We start from the raw sequence: 19595 nt of genomic DNA on the forward strand, positions 1-19595 counted from the left end.
GTATTGACCCTATTCAGGTGTACAGGCATAAGAATGACTTACTAGTCTTCTTTAAACCACTGTTTTTATATATGCTCCCTTCTGAAACCCTACTAAAATGACGTTACAGGAAAAAATTTAAATCCAAAGGACAAATGGAAAGAGAAATGAGAAAATAGAAAATAAAATTTTAGAAGTTAGCAGATGGACAAGTGAGAACAAATTCACAGAGTGGAGAAAATTAAAATCTAGTCCTGAAGAAAGAGAAACCAACAAGAATCAAGATAATTTGTAGAATATATATTTCAGGAATTGGAGACACTAGGTGCCTTTAATATAGAGGTATAGGGTAGAACTACAAACAGCATTTTCTTTCAATGAGTATACATATTTTTTGAGTAATTGGAGGAAGAATGCTACATCTTCATCTTTTATGATACAAAGTCCATTTTGTAATGTTTATACACATTAAAATTCAATAAGTATTATTATAGGTATCATTTTTAGAAATTAGGCAAAGTCAAATAAAAACAAGTAAAATAAAAAAAAAAAAAAAGAAATTTAATCTATAATTAGTACCCTTCCAAGAAAAGAAAGCTCCAGATTTGGATCATTTTCCTGGTGAATTTTAGTAAACGTTTATGGAAGAAATAATATCAATTTTCCATAATCTCTTCTAGAAAATAAAAGCAGAAAGAATACTTCCTAACTCACATGGTGAGTATAACTGTAATATAAAAAACAGATTAAAAAATACAAGAAAGGAAAACTAGAGACCTCTATCTCACATGAACATAGATGAACAAATCCTGAAAAATATATTTACAAATTAAATCCAATAATTTATAAAAAAGAATGATATACCATGACCAAGTGGGATTTATTCCCTATGCAAGGCTGGTTCAACATTCTGAAATCATTTAATGGAATACATCACATCAACAGGCTAAAGAAAAAAAATCCTATCAATTGATACAGAAATGTATTTGATGAAATTCAATAAACACATATGACAAAATCTCTCAGCAGACTAGAGAGAGGCACTTCCTCAACTTGATAAAAAATACTTACACAAAAAAACCTATATCTAATCTCATACTTAAATAATGAGAAATTGGATGCCTCCTCTTCAGATCAAGAATAAGGCAAAGATGGCCGGACGCAGTGGCTCACGCCTGTAATCCCAGCACTTTGGGAGACTGAGGCAGGTGGATCACGAGGTCAGGAGATCGAGACCATCCTGGCTCACATGGTGAAACTCCGTCTCTAATAAAAAATACAAAAAATTAGCTGAGTGTGGTGGTGGGCACCTGTAGTCCCAGCTACTTGGGAGGCTGAGGCAGGAGAATGGCGTGAACCTGGGAGGCAGAGCTTGCAGTGAGCTGAGATCACACCATTGCACTCCAGCCTGGGATAGAGTGAGACTCCATCTCAAAAAAAAAAAAAAAAAAAAAAAGAATAAGGCAAAGATGTGCTCTTACTACTTCTATTCAATATCATATGGGAATCCTAGCTAGTGTAATAAGACAAGAAGAGGAAATAAAACATATACAAATTGGAAAGGAATAAATAAAATTGTCTTTGTTCTCAGATGACAATTTAATTATCTGTATAGAACATCTCAGAACTGACCAAAAACAAACAAACAAAAAACCCCTAAAACTAATTGGTGAGGATAGTAAGGTTGCAGGATACAAGGTTAAGGTTCAAAAATTGACTGCTTTCCTATATATCAGAAATAAATTATTGGAATTTGAAATGTTAAAAATACCATTTAAAATACCACCAAAATAATAAAATGATCAGGTTTAAATCTAAAAATATGTACAGGATCTGTATGGAGAAAGTATAAAACTCTGATGAAGGAAATCAAAAGATCTAGACAAATGGAGGAGTAATATTTCATATTCATGATTTGGAAGATTCAATACTATGGAGATGTCAGTTCTTCCCAACCTGACCTATGGAATCTATAGATCTATATAGAATATCAATCAAAATTCCAGCAAGTTATTTTGCAGATAATGACAAACTGATCCTAAAGTTTATGTGGAATGCCAAAAGACCTACAGAGTCAAAACAATACTAAAGAAAAACAACGTTGGAGAACTCATACTAATTTCAAGATTTATTATATAGCTACAGTAATCAAGATAGTGTGGTATTGGTGAAGGAACAGGCACACAGATCACTGGAACAGAACAGAAATAGACCCACACAAATATAGTTAACTGACCTTTGACAAATTCTGATTATAAGGACATTCTAGAAAAGGCAAAACCTCTAGAGATAGTAAAATGATCAGTGATTGCCAGCGGTTCAGGTGGAGGAGGTAAAGATTGAACGTGTGGAACACAGGAAGTTGTTTAGGGTAGTAAAACTACTTTGTATGATAGTGTAATTATGGATACATGGCAATATGTGCTTGTTAAAATGATTATATGTCATTTTATACAAATTTATATCATTTTATACAATCATTTTAATACAGAGTGCCATGCCAATGCAAAATTGACTTTATCATATGCAGATTAAAAAAATCATTTAAGAAATCCAGAGAATTCTAGGAAGCAATGCAGAATGTGTCAAAATAATCTAACTGCATTTCAAATGTAAGAAACAACTTCACTGAAGAGGTTGGAAGAAAAATATGCTGACCTAAGTAACTTTGAAAATGAGTAAAGTCTTTAAATGCAAAAGAAACTGCATATAAGTACTCTACTGAGAAAGTTGTTTCCCACGTGGGTCCAGGTTATCAAAACCCTGATGATGCTCCACACATGTACTGGACCTGACCACTTAAGTAAATGGCTGGGAAATGATGGGAGCCACGTTTTTCACTGTTGGAATGGAGAGGAGAAGGACCAGGTGTGGTGGCTTATACCTGTAATCCAAGCACTTTGCAGGCCAAGGCGGGAGGATCATTTGAGTCTTGGAGTTTGAGACCAGCCTGGACAACATAGTGGGAACCCATCCCTACAGAAACAAACAAAGAAAAAAACAAACAAAACTAGCTGGGTGAAGTGGCATGCACCTGTAGTCCCAGTTACTTGGGAGGCTGAGGTATGAGGATCACTTAAACTCAGAAAGTCAAGGCTGCAGTAAACTGTGATTGTACCACGGCACTCCAGTCTGGGTGACAGAATAAGACCATGTCTCAAAAAAATAATAATAAAAAAGAAAAGGGGAGAAGGCCAGAATGATTCATGTGGCAATAGATTCGTGTTGGAGAGATCAGTAAATTCATATTTAGCATAATATAGACCCAGATTATTACATATGAAAATATGAATGGACACGTGTATATGAACAGGTTAGTATGCACACATATACTTTCTTGCTCTGTCAGCTTAGAGGGCCTAGAAATAACAACACTCCAGTAGCAATAAGCACATCCAGGGCTTAGAATTTAGTTTCTAATACCATTCTCTAACAAAAGGAATCAGACTCCTCGGAGAATGTCTGATTCTAGGACTGGAAACATAAAAGATGAGAATCTTTTCTAGTGCTCATCTTTTATAATGCTCACCTTTTAGACCATCTTCTAGTGCCAGAAAACAAGGAAGTACTCAGAAAAACTTAAAAATCTGCACTGATGGGGTTATGTTAAAGGGATATGGGAGACAACAGAAAGAGCTCCCAATGTTGAAAGCTGAAACAATTAGAGCAACAAATTATTATTGGATTATAACTCAAAGTATAAAATAAATATCCATGAGTCCACAGCAATAGAAATAAATAATTGAAAAAATAAATGGAGAGGAGATCATCTCCCATGCAGAATTCCAAATAATCTATGTAGACACTTTGCCCTCAAGGAGGTAGACTTACATCCCCATTCCTTAAATGTGTGCTCTTCATAGTGACTTCCTTCCAAAGAGTGCAGTGTGGAAATGTGGAGGAGTCATAAGCACAAAGCTGTCCCCAATTGACCCCTGCCAGGTTTGACCTCACTCCCAAATTCCCACGGCAGGATTTTTGTATGTGTGTCTCACACCTTGCATTTACCAATTATTTATTTTTGTGTTAGTCAATGCAACTAGATGAAACTCCTTGAAGACAGAATACATAGGGAGCTGAGCCCCCAGAGAGGCTTAGTAAATTTCTCAACTTTGCCCCACTTTTAAGTAACAAAGCCCAAACTTGAGCTCAAGTCCTCTAAATCCAAGTTCCTTGGAGCTTGTCTCTCATGAGTAGGCTTCTGTGTGAAGATACAGCCCTTCAAGAAAACAGGCTTCACCTAGAATGGCAAAAGGAATGAAAGAAACACTTCATTATCACATTGTCGTAAGGAAATACATGAGCCTGGGTAATTTATAAAGAAAAGAGGTTAAATTGACTCACAGTTCCACATGACTGGGAAGGCCTCACGGAATTTACAATCATGGCAGAAGGCGAAGGAGAAGAACAGCACCTTCTTCACAGGGCAGCAGGAAGCAGGAGTGCCAGCAGGGGAAATGCCAGACACTTATAAAACATCAGATCTCATGAGACTCGCTCACGAGAACAGTATGGGGGAAACCACTCCTGTGATCCAATTACCTCCACCTGGTCCTGCCCTTGACATGCGGGGATTATGGGAATCACAATTCAAGGTGAGATTTGGGTGGGGACATAGAGCCAAAACATATCAGATGGATTTTTGTAAAGATGTTAAAATATAATAAAATAAATAAGCTACCTTATTGCACACCAACATTTCATCAGACATTATAGACATAATATCTAGTATCTTCACTCTTTACAACATCCCTACTGTAAAATAAGGCATCAGGACCTTTGTTTTACAGATACAGAGACTGAAGTTCAGAGTGGCAAAATGACTGCTAAAAAGTTGTAGAGGCCGGGCGCGGTGGCTCAAGCCTGTAATCCCAGCACTTTGGGAGGCCGAGACGGGCGGATCACGAGGTCAGGAGATCGAGACCATCCTGGCTAACACAGTGAAACCCCGTCTCTACTAAAAAAATACAAAAAACTAGCCGGGCGAGGTGGCGGGCACCTGTAGTCCCAGCTACTCGGGAGGCTGAGGCAGGAGAATGGCGGGAACCCAGGAGGCGGAGCTTGCAGTGAGCTGAGATCGTGCCACTGCCCTCCAGCGTGGGCGACAGAGCGAGACTCCATCTCAAAAAAAAAAAAAAAAAAAGTTGTAGAGCCACAATTTAAACCTGGTCTATCTGATTCCAGAAACACAGGCTTTTCCCCAACACATGCTGGCATTTTTTGTGCAGCGAGTTTACAAAAGGTAAATCAGTAGTTAGTCTTTCTCTATTAACATAAGGAGCTATAATTAGGTTCAAATGCTAGATTTTGAGCAGCTTGGGCACCTCCTGTTGTTGCTAACAGCCTCTTCAATCAGGCTTCAGCCTATAATTTTGAGCCATTTTTTTGAAATCTTTGCATGCAATCTACCTTCAACTATGCATAATTCTAGCAGAGCCCTTGTAGAAACAGGAAATTATCAGAAATGCAGACAATTACCTTAAAAAGCTAGAGAAGGACATAGATGTGGTGGACTTTATAGATCCAATTGTATCTGCTTGCCAAGAACACATGACCGTCAAGCAGTGGTGCAGGATGAGAACTCCAGTCTGCTTATTCCCAAGACCATGCATTCTCCACTCTGCTGCCCTGTGTGTAAAAATCACTCCTCTTTCTCTGTCCTCAGTCGAGGCTGCTGGACCTTCTGATGGATGGGAAAACTGGCACTATCATCTCTTCTCTCCTGCATTCAAACTGTTTACCTGCACCTTCCTGCCAATGTAGCCATGTAGTCAAGTGGCAACTGAAGACGGTGCACGGTTGCTGTCCCCTGGGAGAAATGCAACCCCAGCAAAGGTCCTTGTCATGGTGCTGCATGCATGCTGATGGGAAACTGCAAATAAGACTTCGTCTTCTGCTTGCCAATGGAAATGGGACATCCAAGGCAGATAGCATTTTAGTTAGAAGACTCAGGATTCCTCCCGTATAGGTGGTTTGATTATAGGCAAATTCTTTAAACTCTGAGTCTCAGCTTCCTTGGCAGTAAAATGGGAATTGGGATACTTACCTTGCTGGGGATATTAGTGACCATTAAAAAGTAGGTTAAAGTTGTTGGAAAGGTCTAGCCGCAACTCTCATGTGAAAGATGTGTGATTTTTTATCAATCATCCCTTTTTTCCCTTGCTGGTGAGAGGACTCTCATCCTAATCATCCCCTACAGTCAGAAAATACCCACTGTAATTATACTATTTGCCTGGCTGATACCATGATGTGGCCCAGCCTTAGTGACCCATCACCGGCCTCACGCACTGCTGTGTGGATGAGAAGGGTTGGCACTTACACAAGCACTTGATAAAACACAAGCACTTGTATGGAGTCTGTTTATAGCTAACTGCGTGAGGGCTGTTATGTGTCCATGGATCAAGGCCAGGAGGAAGGATAAGGTTTGGGGGCCATAAAGTGTGAATCCTGATTTTGCTATTTATGAGCTTTATGATCTTGTAAAAATCACTTCAGTTTTCTATGCCATTGAATTTCCTCATTTGTAAAATGGGAAAAGAACCCTGATTTGAATTGGTGATGGTAGACCCCAGGGGCTGGCACATGTTTTGGCAGCTGGAGTGATGGAGGGAGAATCTCTCTATTGAACACCACACAGGGAACAAAATGCAAGACACAATTACAAATAAATGCTTATTACATAAAGCAAACATGGGTTTTGTTGTAAAGAGCTTTGTGCAAAACATATTTATTTTTTTAAGTTCCCTTTATAAAAATAGAATATGTAACAAATACAAAACGTAAGAGCAGAGAATCTGGCTTTCACCACACAGCCCATACCTTACGCAGCAGAGGATGGGGTGTGGATCGCAGGCTGGGGGTCTCCTCCAGGGCCCTGGAGAGGTGCGGCTGAAAGGAAGAAGTGTTTATGTCCTTGTGATAAGGAGGAGAGTGGGCCATCTGGAAATTCGTAAGACAAGATTAAACCGAGTCCGTGAAAGTCTGCATGCGTTGGGGGGTCTTTGCCTTCTGCATGTGCAATTTATATTTGTGAGTTGTACATTATAAACAGACAACACTGGTGGGCAGGAGAAAATAATCCCTTCTGTCTTCAGATGCTGGCTTTCCCTTGGGCTAGTCCATACCCAAGGCCCTCATGGCCTTTTTGGCATTCAGAAAGTTCTTCTTTCTCCTGGGAGGAACATGCAGTGAAATCTCTGGCTCCTTTGGATTTCTGAATATAAAGAGCTTCTCTCCTGTGTTTAATACATCAATGGTTTCTGCCCCGACAATGGGTACAGGAGCCAGTTTGCCAATGGGCTCCAGTGACAGGTGTGGCCAACTTCCTTTTCCAGAGAATATCATCCTCTCTCTGAGAGGGAGACACGTCTTCTTTAATATGCTAAAGAAAGAACAAAAGATCAAATTCAACATTTTGGCAAAGTACCCCTGGAGTGTTCTGAGTTCTCCAAAAGAATCTCTCTTTGGGTCCTGAATTCCCCAACCCAGTGCCATTTTAAGGAAAGGTTATTTTCCCCCTTGGTCACCAGATTGCTGTAAAATTAGCTGAAGCCTGTAACAGCGGTGCACTGTAGTCAACTCTTCCTGGCTCATGACCATTGCATTTTCAGGAGTTTTTTGTTTTGTTTTGTTTGAGATGGAGTTTTGCTCTTGTTGCCCAGCTGCAGTGCAATGATGTGACCTTGGCTCATTGCAACCTCCACCTCCTGGGTTCAAGTGATTCTCCTGCCTCAGCCTCCTGAGTAACTGGGACTACCCACACGTGCCACCATGCCCAGCTAATTTTTGTATTTTTTTTTTTTTTTTTTAATAGAGATGAGGTTTCACCATGTTGGCCAGGATGGTCTTGATTTCTTGACCTCATGATCCGTCTACCTCGGCCTCTTAAAGTGCTGGGACTACAGGCGTGAGCCACCACACCTGGTCCATTTTCAGGGGTTTTGCAAGCCCACTGTCGTCATGTTGTTAGTGTGACATCAGATCAGCCATAGTGGGAATACTTACACCATGGACATTGGCAAATGCTACCAATCAGAAACCACTGACCCCTCCCCACCAGCCAATTGTTAAACATTTATGAGTACACCTATGGGCCTCACCCTAAAAGCAGGCTGATGAAACCTGGTTACAAAGCAACAGTTAGAAGTCAGGCAAAATGTGTTTGCCATAGTAGAGTGTGGCATACTTTGAGAATGTCCCATAAAAAGATTGCTGGAATCCTGGCCATGGGCAGTCCAACCCCTGACTCCCAGGCTGCTCTTGATAATGATGGTGACCACCACCAAAAGCCCTATACATCCTGAAAGCCACAGCGCTCGCTCTCTGCCCAAGCAGGGCAGGACAAGGCCATGTCACTAGGGATGCACCTGCTACATGTCACTGCAGGCTTGCTGACCCTCCCAGAAGGCATGTGGTAGATTCCGCTCCATTGCCATCACCACTAATTACTGCCTTTGCAGCTAGTAAGTCTGCACAAGGATTCAAACTCAGCTCCGTCTCTCCACTATGGATCCATGGTGCCTCTAGGCAGAGCAAAGGCCCGCAGAGGGAGCCAGGACGGTGGGACCATTGTGTCTCTTGATCTGTATCCACTCCACTTCTATTAGTGTAGCCTAGGAATGTCCCTAATGGAATATTTTAGAGTTCTATAGAACAAATTTAATTTTCTTTATCGAGGACTGCATGTACTTCTCTTGGCCAATATCCTGATCTAACTTATCTAAGACTATATCATGATAACCAGGCTACTAATGGTTCCAAGATTTTATCATGAACAATCCATGCAGTTTGGTCTCAGCACCTTCAACTGAGCTCTGAGAAATTGTGGAAGGGGCAGGACTGAGGTAGACACGTCCCTTGAACAGCCACTGTTTCCAGAGTACACACTGATATCACTGTTTAACCCCCTATGAATCTACTTGATGTTGCTTTTTGTTTCTACATCTTCGCTAGTTGGAATCACAGGAGACACTGGTCAACACTTTGCAGCAATTTAAGACCACTCTGCCCCTCACTTCCTTCTGTTCTCTAGGTGTGTGATAGCCACAGCTAAGGAAAAAGGCATTGGGGTGAAGGTAAAAAGCGCAAGGCTGGAAGTGTAAGGAAATAAAGGGGGCAGTGAGGCAGCCCCAAATCTCATGGCCACTGTTTACCAGCTGCTGGCCAGGGGCCTCTTGTTCTGACCTCCCTGAGCTTCCATTTTATCATCCCCACTATCTGGAAGGCTCAATGCAGCAAGATATGAAAGGGCTTTGTGAACAGTAGCTATAAGGAATTCTTCTAATTACATTCCATTAGAAATAGTCATTAGCTAAAATAAATACAGTAATTTAAATGTTAATAAATACTGAGAACATTCTGTCACTGCTAGCCACAAGCTCATCTTCAGCTTCTAAACTCAGCCCACTGAATAAAGATTTGTGGTCTTCAGGGTCACAAATCTTTGTCTGTTTGCAGCAACCTCCTTTTCCTTGTCATCTCCTGCCTCCCCAGCCCGGCCCACAAGCAGCTTAGCTCACCCGCTCCCCAGCCACACGGGCAGGGGCCCATCATTACCTCTGCTTTCTCTTGTGGGCCCACAGCATCTTTTCTAATCCTCTGCTTATCAGATCTCCTCGCAGTTTGCTGTCGAAGGCTTGCCACCAGCTCTGGTGTTTCCTGCAGGCAAGAAGGGAGTCTTATAGTTTCAAAAAGAATAGAATCTTTGGCCAGGTGTGGTGGCACACACCTGTAATCCCAGCACTTTGGGAGGCCGAGGTGGGCGGATCACCTAAGGTCAGGAGTTCAAGACCAGCCTGGCCAACATGGTGAAACCCAGTCTCTACTAAAAACTACAAAAATTAGCTGGGTGTGGTAGTGGGCACCCCAGCTACTTGGGAGGCTGAGGCAGGGAGAATCGCTTGAACCTGGGAGGCAGAGGTTGCAGTGAGCCGAGATTGCACCATTGCGCTCTAGCCTGGGCAACAGAGCGAAAGTCTATCTCAAAAAAAAAAAAAAAAAAAGAATAGAATCTTTAAGTGATGAGTAATCCTACCCATCTCTCAATGCCACCTTTGGTTGCCACTAGCACTCCGGCATCCCCAGAGCATTCGCGATTTATTCTTTCCCTCATTCACTGCACATCCATCAAACGCCTTCTCCAGCCTCATCAAGATGCAACCTCTGCCCTCAAGGGGCCAAGTCTAGGGGATCACAGACAGAAGGAGGCTGAGTGGGACTGGGGGAGACATTTGAGCAAACGGCCCTTGGGGCACTCACGAAGGAATGGGATCTGTGCGCTGACTTACATACTGGCTGCCTCCCCCGCTGGGATGAATGCTCTACGCAGGCAAGGCTTTGTCACTTACCCACTACATAGCCCTAGTACCTAAGACAGAGGACCCCGTGGGAGCCTCTGTCGTATATGCCTTATGCATATACGAATACAGAACTTGGGGAAGCACAGGGGAAGCCTGGAAGGTGGGCTAGGCAGGGAGCCCTAAGGCCACGAAGGTGTGTGGTCTCAGACTGAAGCAGAGGGCATTGGAGAGTGCTGCCCGGGAGAGTGGGGAGGTGTCAAGTCTATAAAGGAAGTGCTAGACTCATTCCCCTGCCTTGGTGGCTCACACCTGCCCAGCTGGTGGTGGAGATGGAGCCTGTCCTACACTGGGCCCGGCAGGCTGTCTCCCAGGAGTCTAACTCCTGGAGCAGAGAAGGGTGGTCCTCTGAAGGCAGCACCCCAGAGAGGACGCCCCGAGTGCTTCCCTGGCCCTGCCCTTGCTGGGGCCTGAGCACTGGCTCTTTCCTGGATTCTGACATGGCCCTCAATACAACCCATTCTTGCTTGGATTCATTATTCAGTTCCCATTGCTTGAAACTCAAGACTCGTAACTGATGTAATAGCCAGATAACAGGTGCTGGGGACATAAAAATAGTGTATGCCTTGCCCTCAGGGATTGGGTTAGTGGCTTGGGACTCCAGAGTCATCCAGGCTGCCCGGCCATGAGGCTGGGCAAAGAAAGGCCATGCTTATGCCCATGGTGACACTGACCTCAAGCCCTCTTGCCTCGTCCCAGCTTGGCCTGCCCATCTCTCCCCATCGGCCTCCCAAACTAAGCTGGCTGCAGGGGAAGCACCAAAAACAAGGTCCACAGGGGTGGCGGGCAGGCGGAAGTGGCCTCCCTGCAGCCACACACGCTCCTACTCCAGTCACCTTGAATACTTGCCACCTGCATGTCCGTGCAGGCAGGCAAGCAGTGCACTGGGAAAACCAGGCTGCGAAACCTGGTTTTATTTTTATTATTATTAATATTATTATTATTATTTTTTTGAGACAGAGTCTGGCTCTGTCGCCCAGGCTGGAGTGCGGTGGCCGGATCTCGGTTCACTGCAAGCTCCGCCTCCTGGGTTTACGCCATTCTCCTGCCTCAGCCTCCGGAGTAGCTGGGACTACAGGCGCCCGCCACCTCGCCCGGCTAGTTTTTTGTATTTTTTAGTAGAGACGCGGTTTCACCATGTTAGCCAGGATGGTCTCAATCTCCTGATCTAGTGATCCGCCCGTCTAGGCCTCCCAAAGTGCTGGGATTACAGGCTTGAGCCACCGCGCCTGGCCTATTAATAATATTAATACGATTGGCTCCTAATATTCCATGGAGGAGCGTAGCATAGAGCATGTAACTGTCATCCTGTCACTGGACATTCAGTTTGGCAGAGGTGGCCTCCCTGTGGCTCCCTCTTCTTCCTCTGACCAGCCCACACCCAGCCCTCTGACCAGCCCACACCCAACCCTCTGACCAGCCCACACCCAGCCCTCTGACCACGCCCACAATCAGACCTCTGACCCCTAACACCCAGCCAGCCCTCTGACCTCAGGCCCCTGATCATGCCCAAACCCAGCCCTCAGACCTCAGTCCACAGCCAGCCCTCTGGCCATTTCCACACCCAGCCCTCTGACCATGCCCACATCCAACCCTCTGACCAGCCCACACCCAGCCCTCTGACCACAGTCCACAGCCAGCCCTCTGACCATGCCCACACCCAGCCCTCTGACCATTTCCACACCGCCCTCTGACCTCAGCCCCACACACCCAGGCCCTCTGGACCTCAGACCACACCCGGCCTCTGACCTCAGCCCCACACCCAGCCCTCTGACCACGCCACACCCAGCCCTCTGACCTCAGTCCACCACCCAGCCCTCTGGACCATGCCCACACCCAGCCTCTGGACCTCGTCCACACCAGCCCTCTGGACCTCAGTCCACAGCCAGCCCTCGACCATCCCACACACAGCCCTCTGACCTCAGCCCACACAGCCCTCTGACCTCAGCCCACACCCAGCCCTCTGACCACGCCCACACCCAGCTCTGACCTCAGTTCCACAGCCGCCCTCTGACCTCAGTCCATACCCAGCCCTCTTTGACCTCAGTCCACACCCAGCCCTCTGACCAGTTCCAAACCCAGCCCTCTGACCTCAGTCCACACCACCCCTCTGACCTCAGTCCACACCCAGCCCTCTAACCTCAGTCCACAGCCAGCCCTCTGACCATGTCCACACCCAGCCCTCTGACTAGACTAAACCCAGCCCTCTAACTGCGGTCCACATCCCACTTCCTGACCATGCTGGGCCCCAACACCACTAGGAAGGCTCCTCGCCCCTAGAGCCTCCCGCCCACACCCGCCCACACCCGCAGCTGTTGTTCCCTCTTCCCCACCCTCCCCCTCACCCCAGTCAAACTCTATGTACCCTCTGCAGTGCTTCCTGGCTTTTTGAGTCAGATACTCTGATAAAAAGTATCTCTGATAAGGAAAACATTACCCCTTTTCTCAGGACAAATGCTGTCTACACAATCATGATGGTTCAGCAGGCTCTCGGGCTCCCAGGTGCCCTCCCGGCCTCCTCTGTATCCTTGCTGAGGCTGTGAGCTCTGCAACCTGGTACTCAACATTTTCATCCTGACCATGACTTTCCTTGCAGCCTCATTCCCCACCTACTCCATTCTCAAGGGGCACTGCTGGCTGCCCCCTAAACCTGCCTTACTCCACACCCCTTCCTGCCTTTCCCCATAAAGAACCTTTACTGACCAAATTTACACCTGGGGCCCCATCCTAAAGGAGACTGTTTATGCAGAGTTACCCATAATTAAGGAAAAAATGGGCCCAAACTGAATGTCCAGTGACAGAATGACAGTTACATGCTCTATGCCGCACCCCTTAGCATGAGGAGCCAGTAAAAATAATATCCACCTGTGCCAGTGTGAATTACATTGAAAGAATAAAATTTAAATTAATAACACTAGGAGGAAATATAACCTAGTGATGGGATAAGAATTATATAGGGGGATGTTTGCATGAGCGTTAAAAGGTAAGGAACAAAATCGCTTCTGCTATAAGATTCTGAAATGCAGAATGTAGCAAGGCTGTATCCACAGTGTGTGCACTCCACACTCGACAAACAAATACACATATTTACATGCACAACACACACACACACGTACCAACACACAAACACATGCTCCCACACTTGCATACACACACTCATAAAACCCAGCAGAGAAACACATGCTGGAGGAAGAAATGTAACAGGATGCTAACAGTCACTTTTCCAGGTGGTAAAACCATGGATATTTCTTTCTCTTCTTCCTTGTTTACACATGTTTTACATTTTCTTTAATGGGCATGTATGAAATATTTATGGCTGTGGGTAAACTTATTAAGATTCTATTTAAAAAATAAATTGGTGACAAAATTAGAAAGTATGGGCAAAATACATGGGCCTCCCATGACCTCAAAGACTCATGGGGACCCTTCGGGACAGTGATGTGCCCCGGGAGGCAGCCCCTCCACGGCACTCACCTCCGCCTGCCCACGTCGGCCTGCTCCGCTCCTCCATCACTCTCAGCTGCGTGGTCCGGATGTCTCTCACTACCCGAATCCAGCAGGGCCAGCAGCTGAGGCTGTGAGGCCGTGGGCAGCACCACACTCAGGAGCCGGCTAAGCGTGGCCCCGGGCACCACAGCCATCCTCGCCAGGTACGATGTCAGTCTCAGCTCCTACAGAAAACAACGGAGGGAGCTTAGACCCTGGCCACCTCTCAACTTGAACCACCATTTTTAATTTATCACATTCTGAGGACATTCTGTCCTGGAGTGATAAATATTTCAGTAGCTTAGTCTGGAAAACATATTCCTGAACTTTCAGAGCTGTCAAAAAAAAACCTATTTGGTCAGCAACCTTGGCTCCCCAGGACCCTTCTAAAGCCTCCGTCCATCCCGTCCAACTGCTCTCAAGTCACTGGTGCAGTGCCCAAATCTCCACAGCAAAAGTCCTGCAGCAGGGTGATTCAAAATGAAAGTACTTTCTCCTCCCGCTCCTCACATTCTGTGAGGCCACTAGGCACCAGGAGAGCAGTGCGGGCTCGGGATACAATGGAAGTGTCCCTAAACCAGTGGACAATTAAAGACACTGTGCTATACCCATGCCACAGGATACCACTCCGAGGTCAGAAGAAAGAACTGGAAGGATCCCAGGGGCATTATGTCGAGTGGAAACAGCCGGTCTCCAAAGGTCTCGTGCTGCGTGACTCCATGCATGGAACCACCGGGGCGTGGTGAGACTTGGAGCTGGAGAGCGGCAGGGGATGCCAGGGGTGGGGCAGGGGAGGTGGGTGTGGCCTTAAAGGGACAGCCCAGGGTGGCCTTTGTGGTGGTTGACAGGTCTGTGTCTCGATGATGGTGCTGCTGGTTACATGAATGTACATAGGATAAAACGACGGAGAACTATACGTACATTTTACATCGATGTCAACTTCCTGGTTCTGATCCTGTCTGACAGGAGCCATTGGGGGAAACTGAGTGAAAATGGGGAGCAGGGCCCTGAAACTCTATACTAGCTTTGTAACTTCTTGTGAATCTAAAATAATTTCATAATTAAAAGTTTTGGCCAGGTATGGTGGCTCACATCTGTAATCCCAGCACTTTGGATAGCTGGAGAGGAAAAGAGGCCCAAGGACAGAGCTCTCAGGCGTCCAACACACAAAGGCCACGAGAAGGAGCAGTGTCCAGCAAGGGGCCTGCGCAGGGGCAGCCAGCGGTGGGAGGGAACGAGTCCAGGTGCCAGAAGCCAAGGAGAGAATGTGTTCAGAAGGGTGGGCTGGGGGATCAGAGACCACAGAGAGGTCAGGAGAAACAAAGACAGGGACTCGACCACTTGGAAACATGGGGTCACTATGACCTTGGTAAGTGCTTTCAGTGAAGGCACGGGGAAGGGTGCTGTTCCAAATACCAAAGTTCCTTCCACGTCCTGATGCTTCCCCCATCCATGGCCTCCCAGCACTGTCACACTGAACTACTCGTTCTTCCCTGACCATCCTGCTCGCCCAGGCCACTAAGCCCTTACCCATGAGCTTCCTTCAGCCTGGGGTATATTTCTCCCAGGCTACTCTCTATCTCTCTCCAGCCCATTCTTTTGGACTCTACATGAATCTTCCCCGACCCCATCTTCTGGGTCAGGTGTCCCTCCTCTGATCTCGCATTGGTTTTAACCAACTCTGCTGTAACTGTCCCATTTCTAGTGTGCCTCTGGAACTAGGCTCTTAGGATGAAGTCAGTGACACATGCTTCTCTGTCCCTAGCACTTAACCCAGTTCCTGGAACAGAGAGAGTGACCAACAGACATCTGTTGGATACAAGATGGATAAACGGTGACTTCATAAACACCCTGCAGATTCACCTCTTCCTGAGGCAGGGGTCTAAACCTTTATAGCTGAGATCCCACCAGTCAATGTAGGGACAGGTCAGCCCATTGTCACAGCCCTTCCAGTTCCAGTGGTCTCCGATCAGTAATCCTCCAGACAACTCAATTTACTAGGTCAAGTCTTACTAAAATTGGTGACACAAAAAGCATCCACATGGGTCACGAGCTTTGAATGGGATGCCACTATGTACAGACAGAAATGGACCACAGACGAAACACTTTTACACTGCTGGCAGGGATGTAAACTAGTTCAACCACTATGGAAAACAGTATGGAGGTTCCTTAAAGAACTAAAAGTAGAACTACCATTCGATCCAGCAATCCCACTGCTGGGTATATACCCAAGGAAATGAAGTCATTACACGAAAAAGACGCACAGACATGCATGTTTATAGCAGCACGATTCACAACTGCAAACATAATGGAACCAACCTAAGTGCCCATCAATCAACAAGTGGATAAAGAAAATGTGGTACATATACACCACGGAATACTACTCAGCCATAACATGGAATGAAATAATGGCCTTTGCAGCAACTTGGATGGAGCTGGAGGTCATTATTCTAAGCGAAGTAACTCAGGAATGGAAAACCACATATTGTATGTTCTCATGAGCAGGAGCTAAGCTATGAGGATGAGATAATGGACTTTGGGGGCTCGGGGAAGAATGAGGGGGGAGGTGAGGGATAAAGGACTATACATTGGGCTGGGTGTGGCAGCTCACACCTGTAATCCCAGCACTTTGGGAGGCCGAGGTGGGTGGACTGTCTGAGGTCAGGAGTTTGAGACCAGTATGGCCAACGTGGTGAAACCCTGTCTCTACTAAAAATACAAAAAAATTAGCCGGGCGTGCTGGCATGTGCCTGTAATCCTGGCTACTCGGGAGGCTGAGGCAGGGGAATCGCTTGAACCCAGGAGGTGGAGGTTGCAGTGAGCTGAGATCGTGCCACTGCACTCCACCCTGGGTGACAGAGTGAGACTCCGTCTCAAAAAACAAAAGAAACAAACAAAAAAACAAACAAAAAAAACTACACATTGGTACAATGTCCACTGCTCGGGTGATGGGTACACCAAAATCTCAGAAATCACCAATGAAGGACTTATCCATGTAACCAAAAACCACCTGTTCCCCAATTAAAAAAAAAAAAAAATTAAAAGAAACGGACCATAAAGCAACACAGGGACACAGCTCTCTAGGCAGAGGAGGGTGACAGAGAGGCCCGGAGTGGCCAGTGGACAGCCTCTCTCCCTAGTTTCTCCCTGCTCCTCTCCTCAGGATGAAGGAGCAGCAGGAGGAAGGACAAAGAGAGAAATGGAGGACTGAGCTTCCCTGATGATTCTTTTCTCCGGTACAAAAAGAAAATGGCAAAATATGGCTTCCATGAGCATTGCTGCTGGCCTTTTTTATGACACAGGGATGCCTTAGGGTATGTGATAAAATCTACAAGCCTTTCCTCCTGAGAAAACTTCAAGTACTGAGTCATGCAGGGCGTGGTCTGCTTGAATCCTGTGTGGCTGCCCTTCTGTTTCAGAGTTCACTTACGACCTATTTCTTTTGCAGATCTGCGATGAGCTGGGAGTGAAGCGGTCATCTTCCAGACTGGATGTGCTGGTTCATTTTTTGTGTCCATTTGGCTGGGTCACTGTGCCCAGATGCTCAGTTAAGCATTCCTCTTGCTGTTTCTATGGGGGCGTTTTGGGATGAGATTAACATTTAAATTGGTGGACTCTGAGGGAAGTCAATTGCCTGCCATAATGTGGCTGGCCTCAGCCCATCAGCCGAAGGCCTGGAGAGAACAAAAAGGCTGACCAGCCCCGAGCAGAAGATAATCCTTTCGGCAGATGGCCTTGGGATTTGAATTGCACCTCCTTCCTGAGTCTCCAGCCTGCAGGTCAACCCTGCAGAATTTGGACACACCCGCCTCCACAATCATGGGAGCCAATTCCTTCAATAAATCTCTTTCTCTACAGAGACGCATCCTATCAGTTCTGTTTCTCTGGAGGACTCTTATTATTACGCAGGAATTGGGAAGAAAGAAATGCAGCTGAGTAGATATTATTGGGCAGACTATACAAAGCACCAAGCTGGGGACAGAGAAAAACAAGGAGCCTACCTGCTCCCTGCTGCCCAGAGCTTCCGGTCTGGCAGCATTTATTCCTCATAGAGCCAATTCTTCAGCAGAATGCTGTTGTTTGAACATTTGTGTCTCTTCCAAAACTCATGTTGAAACTTAATCCCAAATGCCACTGTATTAGGAAGGGGGGCCTTCTGAAGGTGATGAGGTCATGAGGGCTCTGTCCTCAAGAATGGGATTAGTGTCTTACAAAAGGGCTCCAGGGAACTAGCTTAGCCCTTTTTACCTTCCCATTCCCTCTGCCACATAAGGACACTGTTTTGCTGTCCTCCAGAGGATGCAGCAACAAGGCACCATCTTGGAAGCAGAGAGCAGTTCTCACCAGACACTGCATCTGCAGATGCCTTGATCTCGGATTTTCCAGCCTCCAGAATTGTGAGAAAATTGATAAAGAATTTCTATTCTTTATAAATTATGCAGTCTAGGAATTTTGTGTAGTAGCAGAAACAGACTGAGACGCATGCAGAGTTCACAATTTAAAAGGGCCCACAATCTAGAAATGAACCTGGGTGAAATTCCACTGGTGACACTGGCTTTCTGTGAAGTCTCAAAGTAACAAAGAAAAAGGTGGGAGAATCAAAGTTGAGAGTGGGAGATGGCCCAGTTACACAGAGACACAGGCTGGAGTGGTCATCTGCTTCAGACCCTTCAGAGCTGGTCAGGAAGAGCCAAATCTGTGCAGCACCATGCTGGGCTGAATCCCAAGCCTGCCACGAGCAGTGGCGAGCCCTCCTGCCCTCATCACCTCTCTGTGCCTCAGTCCCTTTATTCATAAAACAGGGGAATCCTGCCTGTTGCCCATCTTTCTGTAAGGATTAAATGAATAACAGACATAAGTGCCTAGGATAATACTCAGGGAATGGCAGTGTTCAGGAAGCACCAGCTCCTCCCCTGCCCTGTTTGGACACCGTCACTCCAGTGTTAACACTGGCAACTTGTTTGGTACAGTCAACAGAATAATGACCCCTCCCCAAAATGTCCATGGTCCCATCCTGGGACCTGCGAAGATGTCATCTTACAAGGCGAAGGGTACTTTGCAAGTGGGAGTAAGGTTAGGGGCCTTGAGATAGGATGGGAAAATGGTTATCTTAGATTATCCAGGTGGTTCCAACGTAATCACCACGTGGGTCCTTTTAGCAGAGACCCTCCCTGCTATGTTAGGTCAGAGAGAGATGTGATGAGGATGCTTGCTGGCTTTGAAGATGAAGAAAGGAGGCCATGAGCCAAGGAATGTAGGTGCCACCGGAAGCCAGGAATATCCCTTGGCTGGCAGCCAGCAAAGAAACAAGGACCTCAGTCCTACAACCACCATGGGCTGAACCCTGCCAATTACCTGAGTAAGCAGGAAACAGATTCTCCCCTTAAAGCTTCTGAAAGGCAGGCAAATCTGCCAACACCTTGATTTTAGCCTGGAGAAACCCGTGTTGGATTTCTGACCTACAGAACATTAAGGTAAGTTTGTAGCTGTGATAAGCTGCTGTTTGTGGTCATTTGTGACAGCAGTGATAGGAAACGAATCCATTCGGGAAGGTGGGTGTGCCTGTGGATGCAGCCAGCTGGACACGTAAAAGCGCCCCAACTCCTCCTCCCTGCTGACTCCCTTCTCAGAGGCTGGAGAGTAAGTGACTCGCACCTCCCCTGCAGCTAACAGGGCCCACGGGTCAGCTCTCAGGTTGTGAGGGGAATCTGCTGCAGGGACTTGGAGGCATTTGCTTCCTTGATGAGAAAGAACAGGCGTGGTGGCAGTTCTTTG

At 46.1% G+C, this 19595-nt stretch overlaps 1 protein-coding gene across 1 annotated transcript in view; it reads right to left on the bottom strand.

Annotated features, from left to right (window-relative positions):
* Positions 1–6670: 6670 nt before the first annotated feature.
* Positions 6671–19595, bottom strand: part of LOC108517885 (limbin) — a gene marked incomplete at its 5' end in the record, with an annotated part of 60147 nt that continues 47222 nt past the window's right edge. Inside the window, 3 exons of the mRNA XM_017855987.1 lie at positions 6671–7360; positions 9535–9636; positions 13809–14005. Of these exons, the coding sequence (XP_017711476.1) occupies positions 7093–7360; positions 9535–9636; positions 13809–14005 (567 nt within the window). The remainder of the gene's footprint in view (positions 7361–9534; positions 9637–13808; positions 14006–19595) is intronic.

Source organism: Rhinopithecus bieti, unplaced genomic scaffold (genome assembly GCF_001698545.2).
Source record: "Rhinopithecus bieti isolate Rb0 unplaced genomic scaffold, ASM169854v2 scaffold_43115, whole genome shotgun sequence".
Classification (NCBI taxonomy): domain Eukaryota; kingdom Metazoa; phylum Chordata; class Mammalia; order Primates; family Cercopithecidae; genus Rhinopithecus; species Rhinopithecus bieti.